The sequence below is a fragment of the Schistocerca cancellata genome, chromosome 2, assembly GCF_023864275.1.
Source record: "Schistocerca cancellata isolate TAMUIC-IGC-003103 chromosome 2, iqSchCanc2.1, whole genome shotgun sequence".
Classification (NCBI taxonomy): domain Eukaryota; kingdom Metazoa; phylum Arthropoda; class Insecta; order Orthoptera; family Acrididae; genus Schistocerca; species Schistocerca cancellata.
In genome coordinates, this window is record NC_064627.1 from 493,322,668 (window position 1) to 493,342,731 (window position 20,064).

Here is a 20,064-nt window from a genome sequence, read left to right on the forward strand (position 1 = left end):
AATTTAAAACTGCCGCTGCAACATTCCACTAAGATGGCGGCTAACACAAGACAGTCACTTATCGATTCTCCTTCAGGTGCTGTTTTGTTACTAACAAACATTGTATATTAAATCTTTTTTGTACCTTTACTATATGCATTAACATTTAAAAGTATTTCTCTTTGTTAATCACTTATTTTTTAGCATTTACCAATAAACCGTGCTGTAGATCAATAGCGCTAATGGCTGCGCTCCATTGTAGCTGATCACAAAACTTAACATTTATATAGGATGAGAATCATAGTGAAATAAAAGTCCAAACAAAGTGGATTAATTTCAATGACACAGAAACTCTATTTTTCAAATATTACTTAACAACATAATACAGTTTGTTACAGACCTCTGTGTTACGATACATCAATCACGTCCAATCAGTACAACAGTTCAAAAAAGGAGCAGGATTATTCTAGAAGAACCATAGATAACAAAAAGATTGAGATTTTCACTATCTTTTTCCATGAGTATTGTTGAGATATTACTTCTTACAGAATATTAAATTATGTTGTTGTGACTGACCGATCTTTCAAAGTGCCGCCGCGCAGTTATGCGTGTCCTCTAAATGTGGCGCTGTCTGCCAGCCATGCAGCAGCAGCGCCACCTAAGCGACCAGCCAGCCAGCGGCCGCTACACTTGGACTCAGTTATGATTTGACTGTTAAAGTGTACACACATCTTACTCTGTTTACTTGATCTGTGACTTTCATGTATTGTGTCTTCCTTGAAATATATTTGTTCAACTTGAAGTTATTACAAGTGGCGACGAGGTAGTGATTTTTCTTTTCCATCGCTGACCCACATCTTTCCATGGCTACTTTAGAGCAACTATTGCAAGGTATCATAGAACAGCAAACGCTTCTCACAAATGCGATTTGTAATTTTGTCGCGGCATCAAATTCAGGGCCTCTCTCATCGTTGTCTCTACCTACTTTTTCTCCTTATGACGAGATGGCGGAAGACTGGTCTGATTACGAAAAATGTCTTCGACAGCACTTCTTGGCATTTCATGTCGCAGACGAACAAACATGTAAATGTCTGTTCCTTTAATGGATTTCACCTCAAATGTATCGGTTGTTGTCACAACTGGCTCCTTTGAAAGATCCTGTATCTTTGTCCTTTGCTGAAATGTGCTCACTTCTGTCCATCTACTTTCAAAAGCAAATGCATGTGGTAGCCTCTCGTGTTGCCTTTTATCGTTGTCAAAAACAACCGAATCAATCCTATCGCGCTTGGAATGCTGAACTTCACGGCCTCAGTAGAAAGTGTCAATTTGTTACTGAACTTCACAAAGAATCCTATGTCTATTCCGTGGTACGGGATGCTATTATCCGATCGGCGCCCGACAAAGAAGTTAGGCAACGTGCCCTTCAGTTGGCAAATAAGACTCTAGATGAAGTCCTATCCATCGCTCAGTCTTTTGAAATTTCTCGTGCCGCTGGAGTGCAAATAGAGGCATGGGGCGATGTCGAGGAAATACAATCTTTGTGCGATGTTGACGAAGCGTGTGGCGTGTCCCTGCTGGCCGATGTGGCCGCAGTACGGTCCCAAGCGCAGCCTCAGCCTAACCGTAAACAAACCTCTAAGAAACTGCAGCAAAACCCACGGCAACTTCCTTCATGTCCGTGGTGTTTTACGAAGCATTCACAAGAAGATTGCCCACAACGTTGGGCCGTGTGTCACAAATGCAAAAAAAAAGGGTCATGTGTTATCCGTTTGCAAATCCGACCACATACATGATGTTCATGAACATGACGCTGATTCTGATTCTGTGTTGTCTGTCAATTGTACTTCTTCCCTTTCAGGGAAGTTATTCCGCACTGTCCAAATACTTGGTCGAGATGTTCGCATGCAGGTGGATACTGGTCCTGCTGCCACTATCATCAATTCTCAGACGTATCTTCAGTTGGCTTCTCCAATCCTGTCACCTGTCACTACCCAATTATGGACTTACAATAAACAGAAGATTTCTCTCTTGGGACAATTTGATGCTGAGGTATCTTACAAATCTGTTGTTTGCACTGTTCCCATATTTGTGGTCGACCATAGTAACATTGAGAATCTTTTTGGTTTCGATGCCTTTCGCATTTTTGGGTCCTCCATAGATGACTCTGTCAATATCGCCTCTGATGCTATTCCTTATGCTCAATTGGATTCCTTGTCGATGACATTTTTGTCCCTTTTTTCTCCTGGGTTAGGCCGCACAAATGACTTTGAAGCACATATCACGCTCAAACCCACTGCTTGGCCTAAGTTTTTTCGGGCTTGGCCCATTCCTGTGGCCCTTTGTGATCAGGTCAAACGGGAGCTGGATCGTCTCACTGCTTCAGGGGTCTTGCTCCTTGTCACTTCCAGTGAGTGGTCCTCCCATGTCGACGTCATTGCTAAGCCAAATGGTGATATTCGTCTCTGTGGCGATTTCAAAGCCACTGTAAATGCTCAATGCCTTATCCACACTTACCCTATGCCTCGACCTGAAGAATTGTTCACTAAACTTGCTGGAGGCCAGTATTTTTCTAAACTTGACCTGTCAGAAGCTTATCATCAACTTCCTCTCGACGCTGCTTCCAGGCAGTTTCTGGTCCTTACCACGCCTTTCAGCCTCTATGAATACCAACGATTGCCATTTTGCCATTCAAGGTTGCCAGCGCCCCCTGCTCTCTTTCAGTGATTCTTGGAACAATTATTGCTCACTGTCCCTGGGTGTATAAATTACCAGGACGACATTGTTGTCACTGGATCCACCACTGACGAACATCTTCAAAATCTCCGCACACTTTTTCATGTCTTACAGACTGCTGGTCTTAAGTGTAATCTTCAGAAATCAAAATTTTTTCAGGCATCTATCACATACTTGGGGTTTCAACTCTCTCGGGATGGTATTCGTCCGCTTCAGCAAACTGTCGCTGCGATCGATGCCCTTCCTCGCCCTACATCTGTTAAGGAACTGCAGGCCTTCCTGGGGAAAATAGCATACTATCACAAGTTTTTACAGTCTGCTGCTTCGGTGGCTCAACCGTTGCGTTGCCTGTTACATAAACATGTGCCTTTTCACTGGTCTGCGTCATGCGATGCGGCTTTCCAGAAATTGAAGACTATGCTGAAACAGGCCCCGTGCCTGGCTACTTATCGACCTGGCCAACATCTTGTTCTTGCCACGGACGCCTCTCAATACGGGGTCGGTCCAGTCCTTGCACACCGTTTTTCTGACGGTTCTGAACAACCCATTGCTTATGCCCCCAAAACGCTCACGGATACCCAACAAAAGTATTCTCAAAATTGAAAAAGAAGCTTTGTCCCTTATTTATGCTCTTCATAAGTTTGGTGTTTTTCTCTATGGATCCAAATTTCATCTTGTTACGGATCACAAACCACTTGTTTCCTTGTTTCATCCATCAACATCACTTCCCGACAAGGCTGCACACTGCCTCCAGCATTGGGCTCTTTACTTGTCTCGTTTCAATTATGAGATTCATTTGCGGCCGACAGCTCAACATGCGAATGCTGACGCACTGTCTTGCCTTCCCATGGGTCCTGATCTGGGATTCGATAGATACGAACTTTTGTGTTTCCACCTGGATGTTGCCGAGCAGCGGATTTTGGACGGGTTCCCCATCACTGGGGACCGGCTGGCGGCTGCTACGGGTTCTGACCCTACCCTCTCCCAGATTTTACGCAGTATTCAGAAGGGTTGGCTAGAGCGTCCATCTGCTAAGACTGCTGATCCGTTGTGGAACTATTACGCTTTGCGTTACCGCCTCACGGCTACGGATGGTGTTATCCTCCTTTCCACCAACAATGCTTCGCCACATGTTGTGGTACCTGCGGTACCACAACCTGCGTCTTTGCATGCTTCAGTCTTGCACGACCTTCACCAAGGGCACTGGGGTGTCTCTCACACAAAATCTCTGGTGCGCTGTCATGTGTACTGGCCCGGTATCGACTCTGAAATCGCACACATGGTCGCTGCCTGCGGCCCTTGGGCGTCCCAGGCCGTTGCCCCGAAGAGGTCTTTGTCACCGTGGCCTTCACCCGAGAAGCCCTGGGAGCGTATTCATGCTCACTTTGCGGGACCTTTTTTAGGTACTTATTGGCTTCCCATTATTGACGCCTACTCTAACTTTCCTTTCATTGTCTGTTGCATGTCGCCTACCACCGCGGCAACCACCAATGCTCTAGCTCGCATTTTCTTTTTGGAAGGCCTTCCCTCTACTCTTGTTACTGATAATGGTCTGCAATTTGCCTCTTCCAATTTTGCGGATTTTTGTGCCCGTCACGGCGTCATGCATGTCATGGCCCCTCCGTTCCATCCACAGCCAAACGGTGAGGCTGAACGACTGGTCCGCACATTTAAGGCTCAGATGAGGAATCTCCTGACTTCTTCTGCTGCTGATGATGCGCTTCTCCAATTTCTGGCTTCTTACCGTTTCACCCTCATGGGCAACCACAGCCTGGCTGAGCTCTTACATGGCCCGACAGCCCCGCACGCTACTTCATCTTCTGTGGCCTTCCGCGGGTGCCTTCGCTTGGCCGGTTCACCGCCGACGACCTTGTATGGATACAGGAATATGGCAGGCGGCCAAAATGGAACCCTGGCCACATCTTACGACATCGTGGCCGACGCCTGTATGAAATCCAGACGGACACAGGTGTTGCAGTGCGTCATTTGGACCACCTTTGGCCTCGTGTGTCGGCAACGTCTGTTCCAGATGCTGCTACACCACCTTTGGCTCTACCTGACGCTCAGGATACTGGAATCTCTCATTACTCACAACGCAGTCCTCTCACCATCATATCGGTGCCAGCACAAGAACTGACGCCACCAGGAGACGTGCCCATGCAGGAACCAGACGACCATCATCTGTCGGAGCAACTCCACTCACCTCCTTCTCCTACGGACGCGGACACATCACCCATGTCTCCTGTTATAAGAACCGGACTTTCCGCAACGGGCAGATTAGTGCACGGGGTCCCAGCAGATTCGACCCCCACGTCTCCTGTCATCTCGACCCGTTATCATCGGGGACACTTCCGTCCGTACGGGAAGCCTCCTCCTCGAGATTTTACGGCCAGTCAAACAACACCTACGGATGTTAGCAATCTACAGGCCACCTCCATCAAGACCTGTGCAAAAAATTCAAAGGGAGGAAAAGTATTGTGACTCGCCGATCTTTCAAAGTGCCGCCGCACAGTTACACGCATCCTCTACATGCGGCGCTGTCTGCCAGCCATGCAGCAGCCACCTAAGCGACCAGCCAGTCAGCCAGCGGCCGCTAGACTTGGACTCAGTTATGATTTGACTGTTAAAGTGTACACACGTCTTACTCTGTTTATTTGATCTGTCACTTTCATGTATTGCGTCTTCCTTGAAATATATTTGTTCAACTTGAAGTTATTACATATGTCATTGACAAAAATTATTTATTATTTTATCATAGATGAAGTCCTTTTTATCAATACACAAGAATGTTCATTTGCATTCCACACACAACGCTGTCACAAATATGATCCTGAATGAAATATAGGGGTGGATACTACACCATGTTTCTGTACGAGTCTACCGACCTTTCCATATACTGGGCTGGCAAAAGGTAGATTAACAATTCTTGGTTTCTCTTTCTCAGTCCCAGTCTGAACCTTTTTCTTAGGTGTTCTGGATTTTTATTGCTCAATTTGGCAATCTGAGTATCCATTCCTTCAAACACTATTTGTAGGTGGTTTAATTCTTTGGGAATGCTCTCTTTGTCTGAAAGCGTTAAAGCTCTATGGACCAGAGTCTTAAGCACAGAATTTCTTTGTGGCACTGCTGGCTAGTGGCTTGAGGTGTGGTGACAAAGGACAAATGCCACAGAAAAAGAGAGAGAGAGAGAGAGAGAGAAAACACTTCAAGTTTTTTGTTCCATGTTGCCACACAGCAAATGTGCCATCCATATATAGACAAAAACACACTGGATTGAACACTGGGGATTCTAATGCCTTTGTTTCAACATTCCATTTATAGGTTTACCACAGTATCTCTGCTGTACACCTTGAAGTACACTAATCAAAATCATTGAAAAAACCTGAGAGGAAACAATTTTCACATAGATTTTGACTTTTTGTCTAGGGTCCTGAGAGGAGTTAAGTACTCTGGTTGAAAGCTATTCAATAAGCTCCCATCCAGCAAAAAGCAAGATACTGAGTATCCAAACCAGTTCAAAAGAAAAGTAAAATTATACCTCACTAACCACTCTTTCTACAAATTCTCTGAATACCTAAATTCAAGGAAAGTTCTTTAGTTAAATGAAAGTTCTTTAGTTACATGGCAAGTGACAGTGTTTGATGTGAAGCTGCATGACAAGAAGTAAAGTACTGCAAACAGAACTCAATATTTTCTTTGGGAGATACTGACGCGATCAAGCACATTACCTACTATAGTAGCCACTAGTATAAGTAAGGCAACAGCAATTATTTTCAAGGTGATACTGGAAAAAAGTGCATGCGACTCCTGTATATAAGAAGGGCAAAAGAACAGACCCACAAAATTACAGAGCGATATCCGTAACTTTGGTGTGGTGCAGAATCCTTGAACACATTCTCAGTTCAAATATAATACATTTCTTGAGACTGAGAATCTATGTCCATGAATCAGCATGGTTTTAGAATGCATCACTTAAGTGAAACTCAGCTCGCCCTTTTCTCACGATATACTGTGAACTATGGATGAAGGGCAACAGGCAAATTTCATATTTCTAGATTTCTGGAAACCATTTGATACAGTCCACCACTGCAGGCTGTTATAGAAGGTACGAACATATGTAATAGGTTTAGAGATAACTAAGTGGCTCAAAGACTTGTTAACTTACAGAACCCAGTTTGTCGTCCTCGACAGCGAATGTTCATCAGAGACAAGGGTATGATCAGGAGCACCCCAAGGAAGTAAACTATGTGATCAAAAGTACCCAGACATCTGGCTGAAAATGACTTACAAGTTCTTGGCACCCTCCATCAGTAATGCTGGAATTCAATATGGTGTTGGCTCACCCTCCCACTTTCAAAAGCTTACATTCAATCAGGTGCTGGAAGGTTTCTTGGGGAATGGCAGCCCATTCTTCATGGAGTGCTGCACTGAGGAGAGGTATCAATGTTGATCGCTGAAGCCTGGCACGAAGTCGGCATTCCAAAAAATCCCTAAGGTGTTCTATAGGATTCAGGTCAGGACTATGCGCAGGCTAGCCCATTACAGGGATGTTACTGTCGTGCAACCATCTGCTACAGGCCATGCATTATGAACAGGTGCTTGATCATGTTGAAAGATACAATCGCCATTCCAGAATTGCTCTTCAACAGTGGGAAGCAAGAAGATGCTTAAAACATCAATGTAGGCCTGTGCTGTGATAGTGCCACGCAAAACAAGGGGTGCAAGCCCCCTCCATGAAAAATATGGTCACACCATAACACCACCGCCTCTGAATTTTACTGTTGGCACTACACACGCTGGCAGATGACATTCACCAGGCATTCACCATACTCACACCCCAATATCGGATTGCCACATTGTGTACCGTGATTCGTCACTTCACACAACGTTTTTCCACTGTTCAATTGTCCAATGTTTATGCTCCTTACACCAAACGAGGCGTCGTTTGGCATTTACCAGCGTGATGTGTGGCTTACGAGCAACCACTCGATGACGAATTCCAAGTTTTCTCACCTCCGTCTAACTGTCACAGTACTTCCAGTGGATCCTGATGCAGTTTGGAATTCCGGTGTAATGTTCTGAATAGATGTCTGCCTATTACACATTATGACCGTGTTCAACTGTCGGTGGTCTCTGTCAGTGAACAGACGAGGTCGGCATGTACTTTTTTTTGCTGTACGTGTCCCTTCAAGTTTCTACTTCACTATCACAGCAGACATAGCGATGTTTAGGAGTGTGAAAATCTCGCGTACAGACATATGACACAAGTGATACCAAATCACCTGACCATGTTCAAAGTCCGTGAGATCCGTGAAGCGCCCCATTCTGCTCTCTCACAATGTCTAATGCACCTAAAAACGTATGTTTTTGGGGATGTCCGGATACTTTTGAACACATAGTGTATGATAGGACCACTATTATGCGTAAATGATTTGATGGACACAGCGGGAAGCAATCTGTGGTTGTTTGCTGATGAAGCTGTGGTGAACAGTAAAGCGTCGAATTTGAGTGACTGATACAAGATGACTTTGACAAAATTTCTAGTTGGTGTGATAAATGGCAGCTAGCTCTAAATGTAGGAAAATGTAAGTTAACATGGATAAGTAGGAAAACACCTCATAATGTTCGGATAAGGTTAAATTAGAAAGCATTATCAGTGTCATGCTTGACACAGTCATGTCATTTAAGTATTGGGTGTAACATAGCAAAGCAAAACGAAATGGAACAGCATGGGAGAACTGTGATAGGGAAGGCGAATGTTCGACTCTGGGTTATTGGGAGAATTTTAGGAAAGTGCAGTTCGTCTGTAAAGGAGACTGCATATAGGACACTGGTGCGAACTGTTCTGGAGTACTGCTTGAGTATTTGGGAGACAAGACATCAAAGCAATTCAGAGGTGGTCTGTTGGATTTGTTACTGGTTAGTTAAAACAGCATGTAAGTGTTATGGACATGCCTCAGGACCTCAAATGGGAATCGCTGGAGGGAAGGCGACATTATTTTTGAGGGACACTAGTGAGAAAAGCTGACTACAGAATGATTCAACTGCCTCCAAAATATAATGCCTGCAAGGACCATGAAGATAAGTTATGAGAAATTAGGGATACGTGAAATTAGGGCTTATGTGCAGGCATTTTCCCTCACTCTATTTGCAAGTGGAATAGGAAAGAAACTGACTAGCAGTGGTACGAGGTACCCTCTGCCACGCACTGTATGATGGATTGCTGAGTATCTATGTAGATGTGATGTAGACGTAATAGCTTTCTTTATAATTTACTTGACTAAACTTATGTGGCAGATGCTTGAATAGCATTAAGCAGTAATAGTTTATTGTTAATACACTACACAGGTTAAGTTCCTATGATTTACCAATCTTTTGCTAATGTGTCCCTTTCCTCGTTCTACATCACTGAATATTTTTCTTTTTGTTGGGTTCTGTGGAGCATCATCAATCAATGAATGAGAAAAATGTGTTTATGTCAAATGAATCTACCAATCCTGGATGACAGTTTCACAATGTGGCGTGTGACATCACATGTGTACAACGAGAAAGAGAGAGAGAGAGAGAGAGAGAGAGAGAGAGAGAGAACGACACTGACAATATTTCTTTTGTATCTGTTTTATTTTTTAGAGTGTAGGTTGCAACAGACTGATCTGTAGTGTAGCCCGAGGTCTACGTTAGTTTGAAAGGTGAAAGCTTGGTTGTGAGTTGGCAAAGTGATATTGATCATTTTGAGTAATCCAAATTTTCCATAATGAGGATCACAATTATGATCCACAGGACACACAAATAACTAAATCAAACAGTTACAATCACTATCTGTCTCTCACACTCCCTGTCATCAACATCATGAAGCCCACAGCAGCTGACCTTAACTGTGGAGGCCTCTGAATAGAAATTACATCCTTGACATGTTGATACACAAAAAGTATGTTGCCTTGTAGATGGAATGCCTCTTGTATTGAGTAGCCTCACAGCACGACTTGTCCATTCTGCATTTGACAACCAGTACAGAGACGGACAACAATCCAACCACATGAACCCTGAATTAAATTAATCATGGCAATATGAGCATATTTTCTTAGTTATTTCTTGCTGAAGATGATTGACAGGAACAACATAAGCATATGACACAGCTCAGTAAACTGCATTAGATTTCACTCACTCACACACACACACACACAAACTCTTCTTCGTTTATGAATCGTTGCCCAAGTATATGGTTAGGAAAATGGGAAGGCAGCATGTTCTGTGCAACACTTACCAGCAACAGTTTTTTTATCCAATTGCCAACTAAATCAATACCCACTGTTTTGCTGTCACCAGTCTTCCAATTCATTTCACATCACATCTGTCTCAGTTGATAGTGTGCTATTGTTTTCAGCTCCACCTCTTGTCCTCAATAAACTGTTTTTCATAATCATGTGTTTGTCCACTCCTGTAATTTCTCTCCTTTGCTGCTTTCCAGACAGTACCAAGTTAACAATTCCTGGATGTCTTACCATATGTCCCACTAACCTGAACCCTTTTTAAGATGGCAATGGACAGCATTTCATAAAAAATAAATTGTTGTGCACTTGAAATAACACATGAACACAGATTTTTCTTTTTGAGTATTATTAACATCTGCTGCCACTGCAGTTGTTGAACCTCTGCAGTTCTTCTGGGCACTTTGTTATCAACTTCCAGTGTTGCAATCTTTCCATAGACAACATCAGTGTCCTTGAACAGCTTTATGCTACTTTCAATGCTACAGTTAAGCATGAGTAAATTAAATCTTTCTTTTTACATTTTTTAACTTACATAATATTTTTTCACTTTTACTTTCATTGTAAAGATCTGAAAATTCACCAACCCTGCTGTAACAGTACATGCTTTAAGTCAAGTTTGCCAACTGGCCAAAATCTGGAAAGTGTGTTATATGTTACTGTTTCTTCAACGATGATGTACTGTAATGGAGTAAGAGATTTCATTCTCAGTAACTACTGAGAAGCTGTGATATGTATAACTTCTCTATATATTGCACCCCTCAGGGATACTAGGCTCAAAGCAGCATCTGAGAGCCTCTGCACAATCTTGAAGGAAAGGGAAGGAGCCCATGACGTACTGAAGCTTTGATTTGGTTCATAAGAAACATTCAGATGGTGTAATTGGTAATGAGCTAACTGCAAAAACAGGGAACTGGGTTGGAGTACCAGTCCAGTGAACAGTTTTGACTTGTCACATACTATTTCAACAGTTCTGTTACATTATTGAATTATAGTGCCATTCTCCATTGCAGAGTGGCACATTCATTCTTGAAACACCCTACAGGCTGCATCCAGGTCGTTCTGTCATACCTACTTTCCCCAAATGTGCTAGGGATGCAAAGTATGCAGGAGAGCCACTGTTCTGACACAGACTGAATCTCTGAGCCAGGCAGTGACACATGAGCAAAAATTTCTGTTGCTAACAGTTTAAGGGCCTACATTCAACTCTCAGGCTAGTACATGTTTTATTCCGTCAGGTTAGATAAATTTTGATGCACGTTGACAATCATTCTATAATTTTATGCATGTCCCGCATTGTAATGCTATAGCTGTTAATACTTTATGGAGTATGTAGAACAACACACCACAGCTGCTGTTAAGAAACACTTTAATTTCCTCTACCACCTATGTTAAATGAACATCTCAGCTCACTTCTTAACAGCAGCTGATGTGGTGTTCCAAACCCCTTATGCAAGTTGTTAAATGTGATGTATATGTACAGGCAAACAAATAATTACAATTTCAGAAAAATTGGATGATTTATTAAAGAGAAACAGCTTCACAAATCGAGCAAGTCAATACTGCATTGGTTCATGTCTGGCCCTTATGCAAGCAGTTATTCAGTTCGGAATTGATTGAAAGAGTTTCCTACTGAGGGATATTGTCACAAATTCTGTCCAACTGGCATGTTAGAACTTTGAAATCCCAAGATGGTTGGGGGACCCTGCCCATAATGCTCCACAAATTCACAATTTGTCAGATATCCAATGACCTTGCCGGCCATAGTAAGGTTTGACAAGCATTCATGCTGTGTGCAGGCAGTCATAATCTTGCTGAAATTTAAGCATAGGATAGCTTGTCATGAAGGGCAACACAATGGGGCGCAGAATATTGTTGACATATTGCTGTGCTGTAAGGGTGCCATGGATGTCAGTCAAAGGGGAACCACTGTTAAAAGAAATGGCACCCAAGACCATCACTCCTGGCTGTCGGGCCATATAGCAGGTGACAGTCAGCTTGGTATCCCATCACTGTCCAGGTAGTCCCTAGACACATCTTCGGCCTGAATTTCATTGACTGGAGTTAAATGTCTTTAGTGATGAGTTCCACTTTGAACTGAGCCCCAACGAACAGTGTGAAGATGTGTCTGGTGACGTCCCAGACAACGGGGGTACCACACTGACTATAACCCGCCAACACAAGTGATCATCTGGGGCGCTATTTCTTTTCATAGCACGACCCCTTTGGCTGTCATTTGCAGTACTTTTACAGCACAGCAGTAAATTGATGCTATTATAAATCCTGTTTTGTTGCCCTTCTCGCATGGCAAGATTTTCTACTACTTGTCTTTGCGATTGTCGAACCCTACCTTGGCCAACATGGTCGTTGGACCTCTCCCCACTTGAGAATGTTTGGAGCACTATGGCTAGGGTCCTCAAACCAGATCAGGGTTTCAATGATCTAACATGTCAATTGGACAGAATTTGGCGCAGTATTCCTCAAAAGAACATCCAGCAACTCTATCAATCAGTGATTGCGTAAAGGCCAACGTGTGACTGATTTGTTCATCTTGTGAAGCTCTTTCTCTTGAATAACTCATCCAATTTTTTTCTGAAATTGTAATCATTTGTTTGTCTGTACATGCACATCACATCTACCAATTTCCACCGCATTTGGATAGTTCAGTCACAATGCATCAATGTTTTGAGTGTACATGAATGGAACAGGAAAGAGTGGTGATGTAGGGGGGTTGAGTAGGGCTGCATGATATTGGAACACACATCACACCACTGGAAAAATGCTCCTGTTGGAGCACAAAAAGGCAAATATGTTCCTCTTCAAAAGACTCTGACAGAAAAGTTGGGAAGCTGCACCTCAATCCTCATTCCCCCTTCTTCACCAAGAATTTTGGCAAATGAATGTATTCAAATTCTTTTATCACAGAATATTCTAAATCCTCTTACCCAGTCTCTGTCTGTACTTAAGACTTCACACTCATAATTTCCCTCTCACTGTCACTGTCTATATACATTTCTCTCCCGCTGCCTCCTTTTTCTCCCATTAATTTACAGAATATCCCACTGCCACTGTCTCCCATCTCACTTCTTTTCCACTGCCACTGCCTCCACCACAGGTATCTGGGCAGCTCAAAAATTTTGGTTGGTTGAACTTATTTTTTCCCTATACCCATGTGCTTAAAATTTCATCCCAAAATGTGACCTCACCTAGGTCTGGGAGAGTCTATACCCTCCAAGTCTATGTACGGTCTCCACTCATCTGTATTTTCCATTTCCAGTAACTCCTCTCTCTCTCTTTTGCTCCCACTGCTTGTATTTCTGTCCACCTCTCTTTCTCTTTGACTGCCACTTTCTCCTTCCCATCATCACTCTCCTCTCCCTTTCCTTCCCACTGGCACTGTCTTCTTTCTCTTCCACTATCGCTGTGTCTCTGCTGCTCCCTTTCAGCACAAAAAAGTGTGAATATGTTCACATGCAAAAATTTTTGGTGAGGAAGGCAGAATGAGAATTTAGGCAGCTAGTTCCCCACCTTTTTGTCAGAATCTTTCAAAGAGGGACATATTCACCTTTTTTGTGCTCTGACACGAGCATTGTTCCTCTGGTTCCCTTCTTTTCCCTGCTACAGCTAGGTGTGCTACTTATATAAAATGATATCTATAGATCAGTAAATTGTTGGCAGTTTACTTCAAAATGGTTCAAATGGCTCTGAGCACTATGGGACTTAACATCTGAGGTTATCAGTCTGCTAGAACTTAGAACTACTTAAACCTAACTAACCTACGGACATCACACACATCCATGCCTGAGGCAGGATTCGAACCTGGGACCGTAGCAGTTGCGGGGTTCCTTCCGGACTGAAGCGCCTAGAACCGCACGGCCACCGTAGCCAGCGGCAGTTTACTTATATAATTCAGCACATTTACACATTTTGACACATATAAACAACAAATAAGTATTCATAATATAAGGTTAACACAAAATCATCTCCCATCCAACTCAAGTTCACTTTACACTATTTTACATAAAAATGTGCAACTTTTTAGGCTACACCTACAGTACACCAAAAAATGCAGTGGTTTGTTTTGCAGGTACAAAGAATTTCGTTCAACAAAATAATTTTTTGTAAGGTGTTTATGCCACTAGGTGGCACCATCAGGTAATTTCTAGGTCAAGGCAGCTTAATAGGCATGAAGTGCCCATTACACAGGCAGCACGTCAAAGTTTTATTGGTGAAAAAAATGGTGATAAAAAAACATAGTTTGGTGACCTCAGAACTCTTGGGATGACTCCAGAACCCTTTCCATGTGTCCATTATGTCAATTAAAACTATATTTACATCTCAGACCAGGTACTATTTACAAAAGTAGTGTAACTTTGAACCTCTGGAACTCAGTAATGGATAACGATTCCTATAAAAGTTTCAAGGTTCCCTGAGAATGTCATCTTAAGAACATGTGATAAAAATTTCTACAATTTGCCATGAACTTAAATTATACAAGTGACCATCCCCACAACTGGTACATTTGGTGCCCAAAAATCAAGGTTTCGTGGGATTTTCTCAGAACGGCCCATGAGTGCTTTTAAGAGCTACCTAAGATCCACCCCAGATTACACCGTATGCAAAAGAACCAACCATCTGCTCAATTTGCCTGGACTGGAGGAATGTGTAATATTTAAATTCTGACTCTGTACTGTAGGATAGCTAAAGTATACCTGTTCTTCCATTAGATATACAAATGGTCGCCAGGCCAAGGGCTACCCAAAAAGCTTGACCCCTTATCTCCATGATCAATAGAACATGAGATATTACCCCCTGAAGAAATTGCAGTTTTGCACATATTGGTACAGTGTTGTTCATGGATCGATAGCACTTTGCAAAATAAAAGTAATTGTATTGCTGTGCCATCCCAACTATACATGCTACAATACTTCTGTTAGAAATTAATTTCCCACAGATTGAACAAATGTGTGCAGAAATTTATCACTTTGCTGAAAATCTACCCAGGGGCAATGTTGTAAATAACTGGATCTCAACAAGCAAGGTGATGCTGAGGCAAACGGGACTGACATTTGTGAGGACTGAGGTACAAGACCCCATTTGACCAGCCAGATTTAGGTTTTCCATGGTTTCCATAAATCACTTATGACAAATGCCAATACAGTTCCTTTGAAAAGAACACAGTAATTTTCCTCCCCACTCTTCCCTAATGTGAGCATGTAATCAGCCTCAAGACCTCATCATCAGCATACCATTAAACCCTAATCTTCTTTCCTTTGAACGGGGAGTGACTGTTGTATTGCACACCTCCATTCTCTTTCCAAGAGTACTGTCAGCATGGATATGAGAACGAAAGGGTTTGTGAATAGTGGAAAATGACATGAGTGCTACAAGGTTACAATGATAGGTTTAGTTAATTTTTATGAGATAATAAGAAATTTTGTTAGGGACAATGACTGTTAATAAGTGTCATTTGAATAACAGTTTTGCACAAAATCTCAAACAAATGAAATACATTACTGTTCGCTGACAGTGAAGTGACTGGTGTCAAACATTTGATGGAAACACACAAAAAAATGAGTATTGTTAAAATTATAAAACTTTTTCCTTAAAAAATATACAGCCTCTTCAATTCAGAAACAAACTGAGCTGAGGTATGTTCATGGAGTCGCAACATCTTGATATCAAGACAGTTTATTACTTGATAAATGAATTTTAATCATAACTGTATGAGAGTACAGCTTTGATACATTCCAGACAACCAAATGAAATTTCCTTTGATGCAATTGTCAATAAAATTTATCTTGTGATGATAGAAGTCTATCTCATTAAAATTTTTCAAATAATAAACACCTCAAACGAACGAGTAAATGCACCCTCCTAACACCACCTACACTGGCTCTGGAACTGGCAAAACATATACTATCAAAGGGATAGCCAATGTTTGTGAAATAACACATGTTATGTACCAGCTGTTACATAAACACTGTCTGGCCTTCTACATTGGTGTGACTACCACCAAATTATCAGTTAGGATGAATGGGCATGGACAGAGGGTGTATACGGGCAACACACAATATCCTGTTTCAGGGCATGCTCTACAACATGACAGACCTGACACTTCACCACACATCCCATCTGGATTCTTCCATCTGACAACAGTTTCTCAGAACTCTGCTGGTGGAAACTGCCATTACAACATGTCCTTGGTTCTTGCCACCTACCTGGCCTTAATTTACATTAATTTCTTCATTCTCAACATTTTTTTCTCATTTTTTTCACTTCCTCTTTTCTTTCTTGACCTCTCTATTTGCCTCCCCTCCCCCAATACCTACTATGTTTAACACACTTAGCATCCCACTTTTATTAACTCTTGCACAATACTTTGTCGCTTATCTCTGTCCTATCTTCCACCTTTAAGGCCTCATGGTTGTAACATTCCAGGCTTATGATTATCACCCCTGCATTATGTATTACTATTCAATACTCTTATATCTCCGGCCATAATTAAATTCTATTACTTTTCGATAATAAGAAAAAGGCTTTTAGAAGAATAATAGCAATGCCAAGCAATAGTAGTTACAATACCCTTTGTACCATAAACAATCAAAATCAAATTCAAGAAATTAATATATGGAAAATGTTTAGATAAAAGAATAATATATTTTGTTCTCAACATCTGTAAATGGTAGGAAATACATCTCAAACCTAATTAACAAAATAGGTAATTGATCGTTTGGCATTGTTAGAATGCTTATTTCTGCAATGTCAATATTAACGTGATTTTCATGTGTCGAAAATGTCTTAAACTTGTTCTAGCAAAGTAGGGAATATTATAATGTGTTTGATAATGTTGTTAAACTATTTCATATTATAAATTATGTTCTGAATTATTATAACCAGTAGTACATTGTAGAAGAGTACAAATACTCGGCCTCGAGTTAGGACACCTGAGTGTTGGACCCACTAGAGGACAGATCAGTGCATACAGTTGAGGCAAGTTCTTGGTGCATTATTCAGGCTTGGATTTACAATAGAGCAACTCGTGTGTTGGACATTGTCAAAAACAGCATATGAGAACAGTGTGGTGTGTTAAACAGTTTGATTTAATATTGCAAAAGGCAGAACGATATGTCACTTTATATTTGTACTTTGTTGAGTATTAGTGTTGAACAATCAATGGATCTCACACACGCATATCTACCCATTACTGCATCTGGACTATTTAATATCGTCATTGTAGTATGTGCTACCATCGGTTAGCTGTAGTAGTAACAACAAGGTTTATTACAACGAAGATTGATCATGAGCTCATAAGACACAGGTTTTGAAGTGGTGATGTGGTCTACATCACTGTAGTGAAATCCATTATGGCATCCTGTATTTGTTGAACAAGCATATTTTAGCTCATGTATGCAGTTGTCAGGGACACTGAAGCCAAGATATTTGCAGGTATTTAAACCATTTTTAACTACTCACTTCTCATTCAGTCCAGTGAATCTCCTCTGACCCAGGGTTCTGGGTGACTTTTCCATAACTCTCTTCATTTCCTAAACCTCACCAGTTGTTTTCCTTCACCCTTTTCCCCCCTCAAACCCTTCTGCCAGGCAAAGGAACCACTGCTACCAAAAGCTTACTCAGTGAATAGATTTTTTATCCATCTAATTATATTTTTCAAAATTGATTTTTTTCATTGATATACACTAACCTACCAGTTACACTTACCTTAAGTTTCACACACGATGAGGGTTTGTCTAGTTTCCTTGCCAAATACTCCCCTAACAATTCACTGTGAGGAGGTGGCTGAAAAGTGATTTCTTTGATGCTCGTTAAAGAAAAACAATTTTTTGACATGTTTTTAGTATAGCACTTGTCAATGTGGTGTCATATGAATGAGTCAGCAGAAGAAAGTTTATTTTTTCCCCACCATTCTCTGGTAACAAGTAGTTAGTAGTTTCATTTATACTGCTAGAAAGTGCTGTCTATTATATAAATTGTCTCATCCTACTGTGAATGATCTTCTCTTTGAATTTAATCAATGTGTAACTCATAATGATGTCAGCACTTTCTTCTGCCGACATCTTCATGTTGGTTGATGGTGCAAAAAGGCTACATCATTTCCACGAGGCAGTTGTTTACCGGTGACATGCAATATGATGCAGCATGGGTACCTCTGTTTATCCTGTGAGACTATTGCCCTGATTGGTCACCATCTACTATCAAAAAAGCAATATCCAACAAAGATTGAATCTGTTGCTAGGTGCCAATCCGAGGGAGGCCTGCGCCACATCTCATGCACTGCTCAGCTAGTACCCCAACATGAAAGTTCCTCCAGCTTGTCAACGCATATGATAAAGTACTTTTGACAATGAGAACTTACTGGGCATGAATGGAAAACAAAGTTGACTGTGTAGCCAGAAGAAATTGTGTGCACAATGTTGTGCTTGGAGACACAGCAAATAACCCAATGCTCAACTCTCAGTCCCAGTTTGCCAACAAAGGGTAACTGACCTTTAAAATTTCCATATCTGCATGATTATTTCTGCCCCAGTATATAAAGTTCTTCTCGGGTTACCTTTTGCAGATACATCACATCACAGGACAATGACTGGCAGCCTCCACAGGGAAGTATTATGCAATTTCTGCAACTGCATCTGATGTGATGCTCAGTATACTTGACAAGCCTGAATGGTTAGAAGTATTGAGGTCTGCATATACAAAGTAGTGATTATAGACCAAACTGACTATACCAAGCACACACCTTACATACTTTGTTCTCATCACAAAAATTGTATGTACTTCCTCTAGTCTTATCTACAGACTTCTGAATAGATCTTAGGAATGCCTCACTATTGCAAAAGTTGTTAAATATTGTGGATTAGTTCTACACAAGAACCATTTTACAGAAGAGGTTTTTGAATACAGAGTTAGTTCCCTCTATATGCTTCCAAGAAATTCACTGTTGCTGCATTTACTATAAGTGTTTATAATATTTTTTACATCCTTGAGCTTTCTAACATCTTTGGTGACCTCTTCTCTGCATTCTTCATTTCAACTGATGTCCTCTGGGTGAACTTCCATTCATTTCATTTGTCCAGTTAACAAGCAAGGACACCAAAACACCAATCAGGTGAAACCCAAGTCCCACTTCTCTCATATGACACACTACAGTAATATTAATGGCAACCTCAGAGTTTCCACAGATGGTTCATTTATGAATAATGAAATACTACCATGAAAGAAGTTGCACAAGCATTCAGTCAGCTCTCGATAAGTTTTCAAAGTGGTGCAAAAATTGGCAACTTGCTTTCAATGTTCATAACTGTAAAACTATGTGCTTCACAAAATGAAAAGACGTAGCATATGACGGCTGTAGTATCAATTAATCACAGTTAGAATCAATTAACTTAAACAAATACGTGAGTGTAACAATCTGTAAAGATACGAAATGGAATGATGAAACAGTCTCAGTTGTTGGGAAAGCAGGTGGCAAACACAGGGAAATGCAGTCAGTCTACAAATGAGACATTCCTAGAATATTGCTCTAATGTGTGGGACCCATATCAAATTAGATTAACAGGGGATACTGAACAGATACAAAGGAGGGCAAAATAAATGGTCACAGGTTTGTTTGATGCATGGGAGAGAGTCACAAAGATGTTGAAAGAACTTAACTGGGGGATACTATGAAAATCTATGTATAAAGTTTACAGAACCAACTTCAAGTGATGAATCTAGGAATGTATTACAACCCCGTACTTATCTCCCATGAGGATTGCGAAGACAGGTTTAGACTAATTTACAGCAAGCACAGAGGCACTTAAACTATCATTCTTCCTGCACTCCATACACAAATGGTATAGGAAAAAGTCTTTATAACTTGTACAAATGGACGTACCAGTATCAACTGAAAAATACTTCTTTTTAACACATTCATCTCTAAGCATTATCATACATGTTACGTTACAGCTATTGTACAGTTCGAAATAACTGTTCAAATATCCCATCATCAACTTTGATGCTTTTGCACACTCCTGGGAGAACATGTGTTGCTTGTGCAAATGATTCTGCACATTCCTTAATGAGG

The 20,064-nt window shown here is 41.3% G+C and overlaps 1 protein-coding gene across 3 annotated transcripts in view; it reads right to left on the bottom strand.

The window, feature by feature from the left end:
- The window catches only part of LOC126162016 (AP-4 complex accessory subunit Tepsin-like), a 97,698-nt gene that overhangs the window by 58,979 nt on the left and 18,655 nt on the right, over nt 1-20,064 (bottom strand). The window contains exon 3 of one of the 3 annotated variants that reach the window (XM_049918239.1): nt 17,703-17,794. The exons of the other annotated variants lie outside the window; for them this stretch is intronic. Coding sequence (XP_049774196.1) covers nt 17,703-17,794 — 92 coding nt within the window. The remainder of the gene's footprint in view (nt 1-17,702; nt 17,795-20,064) is intronic. 3 annotated transcript variants of the gene reach the window in all.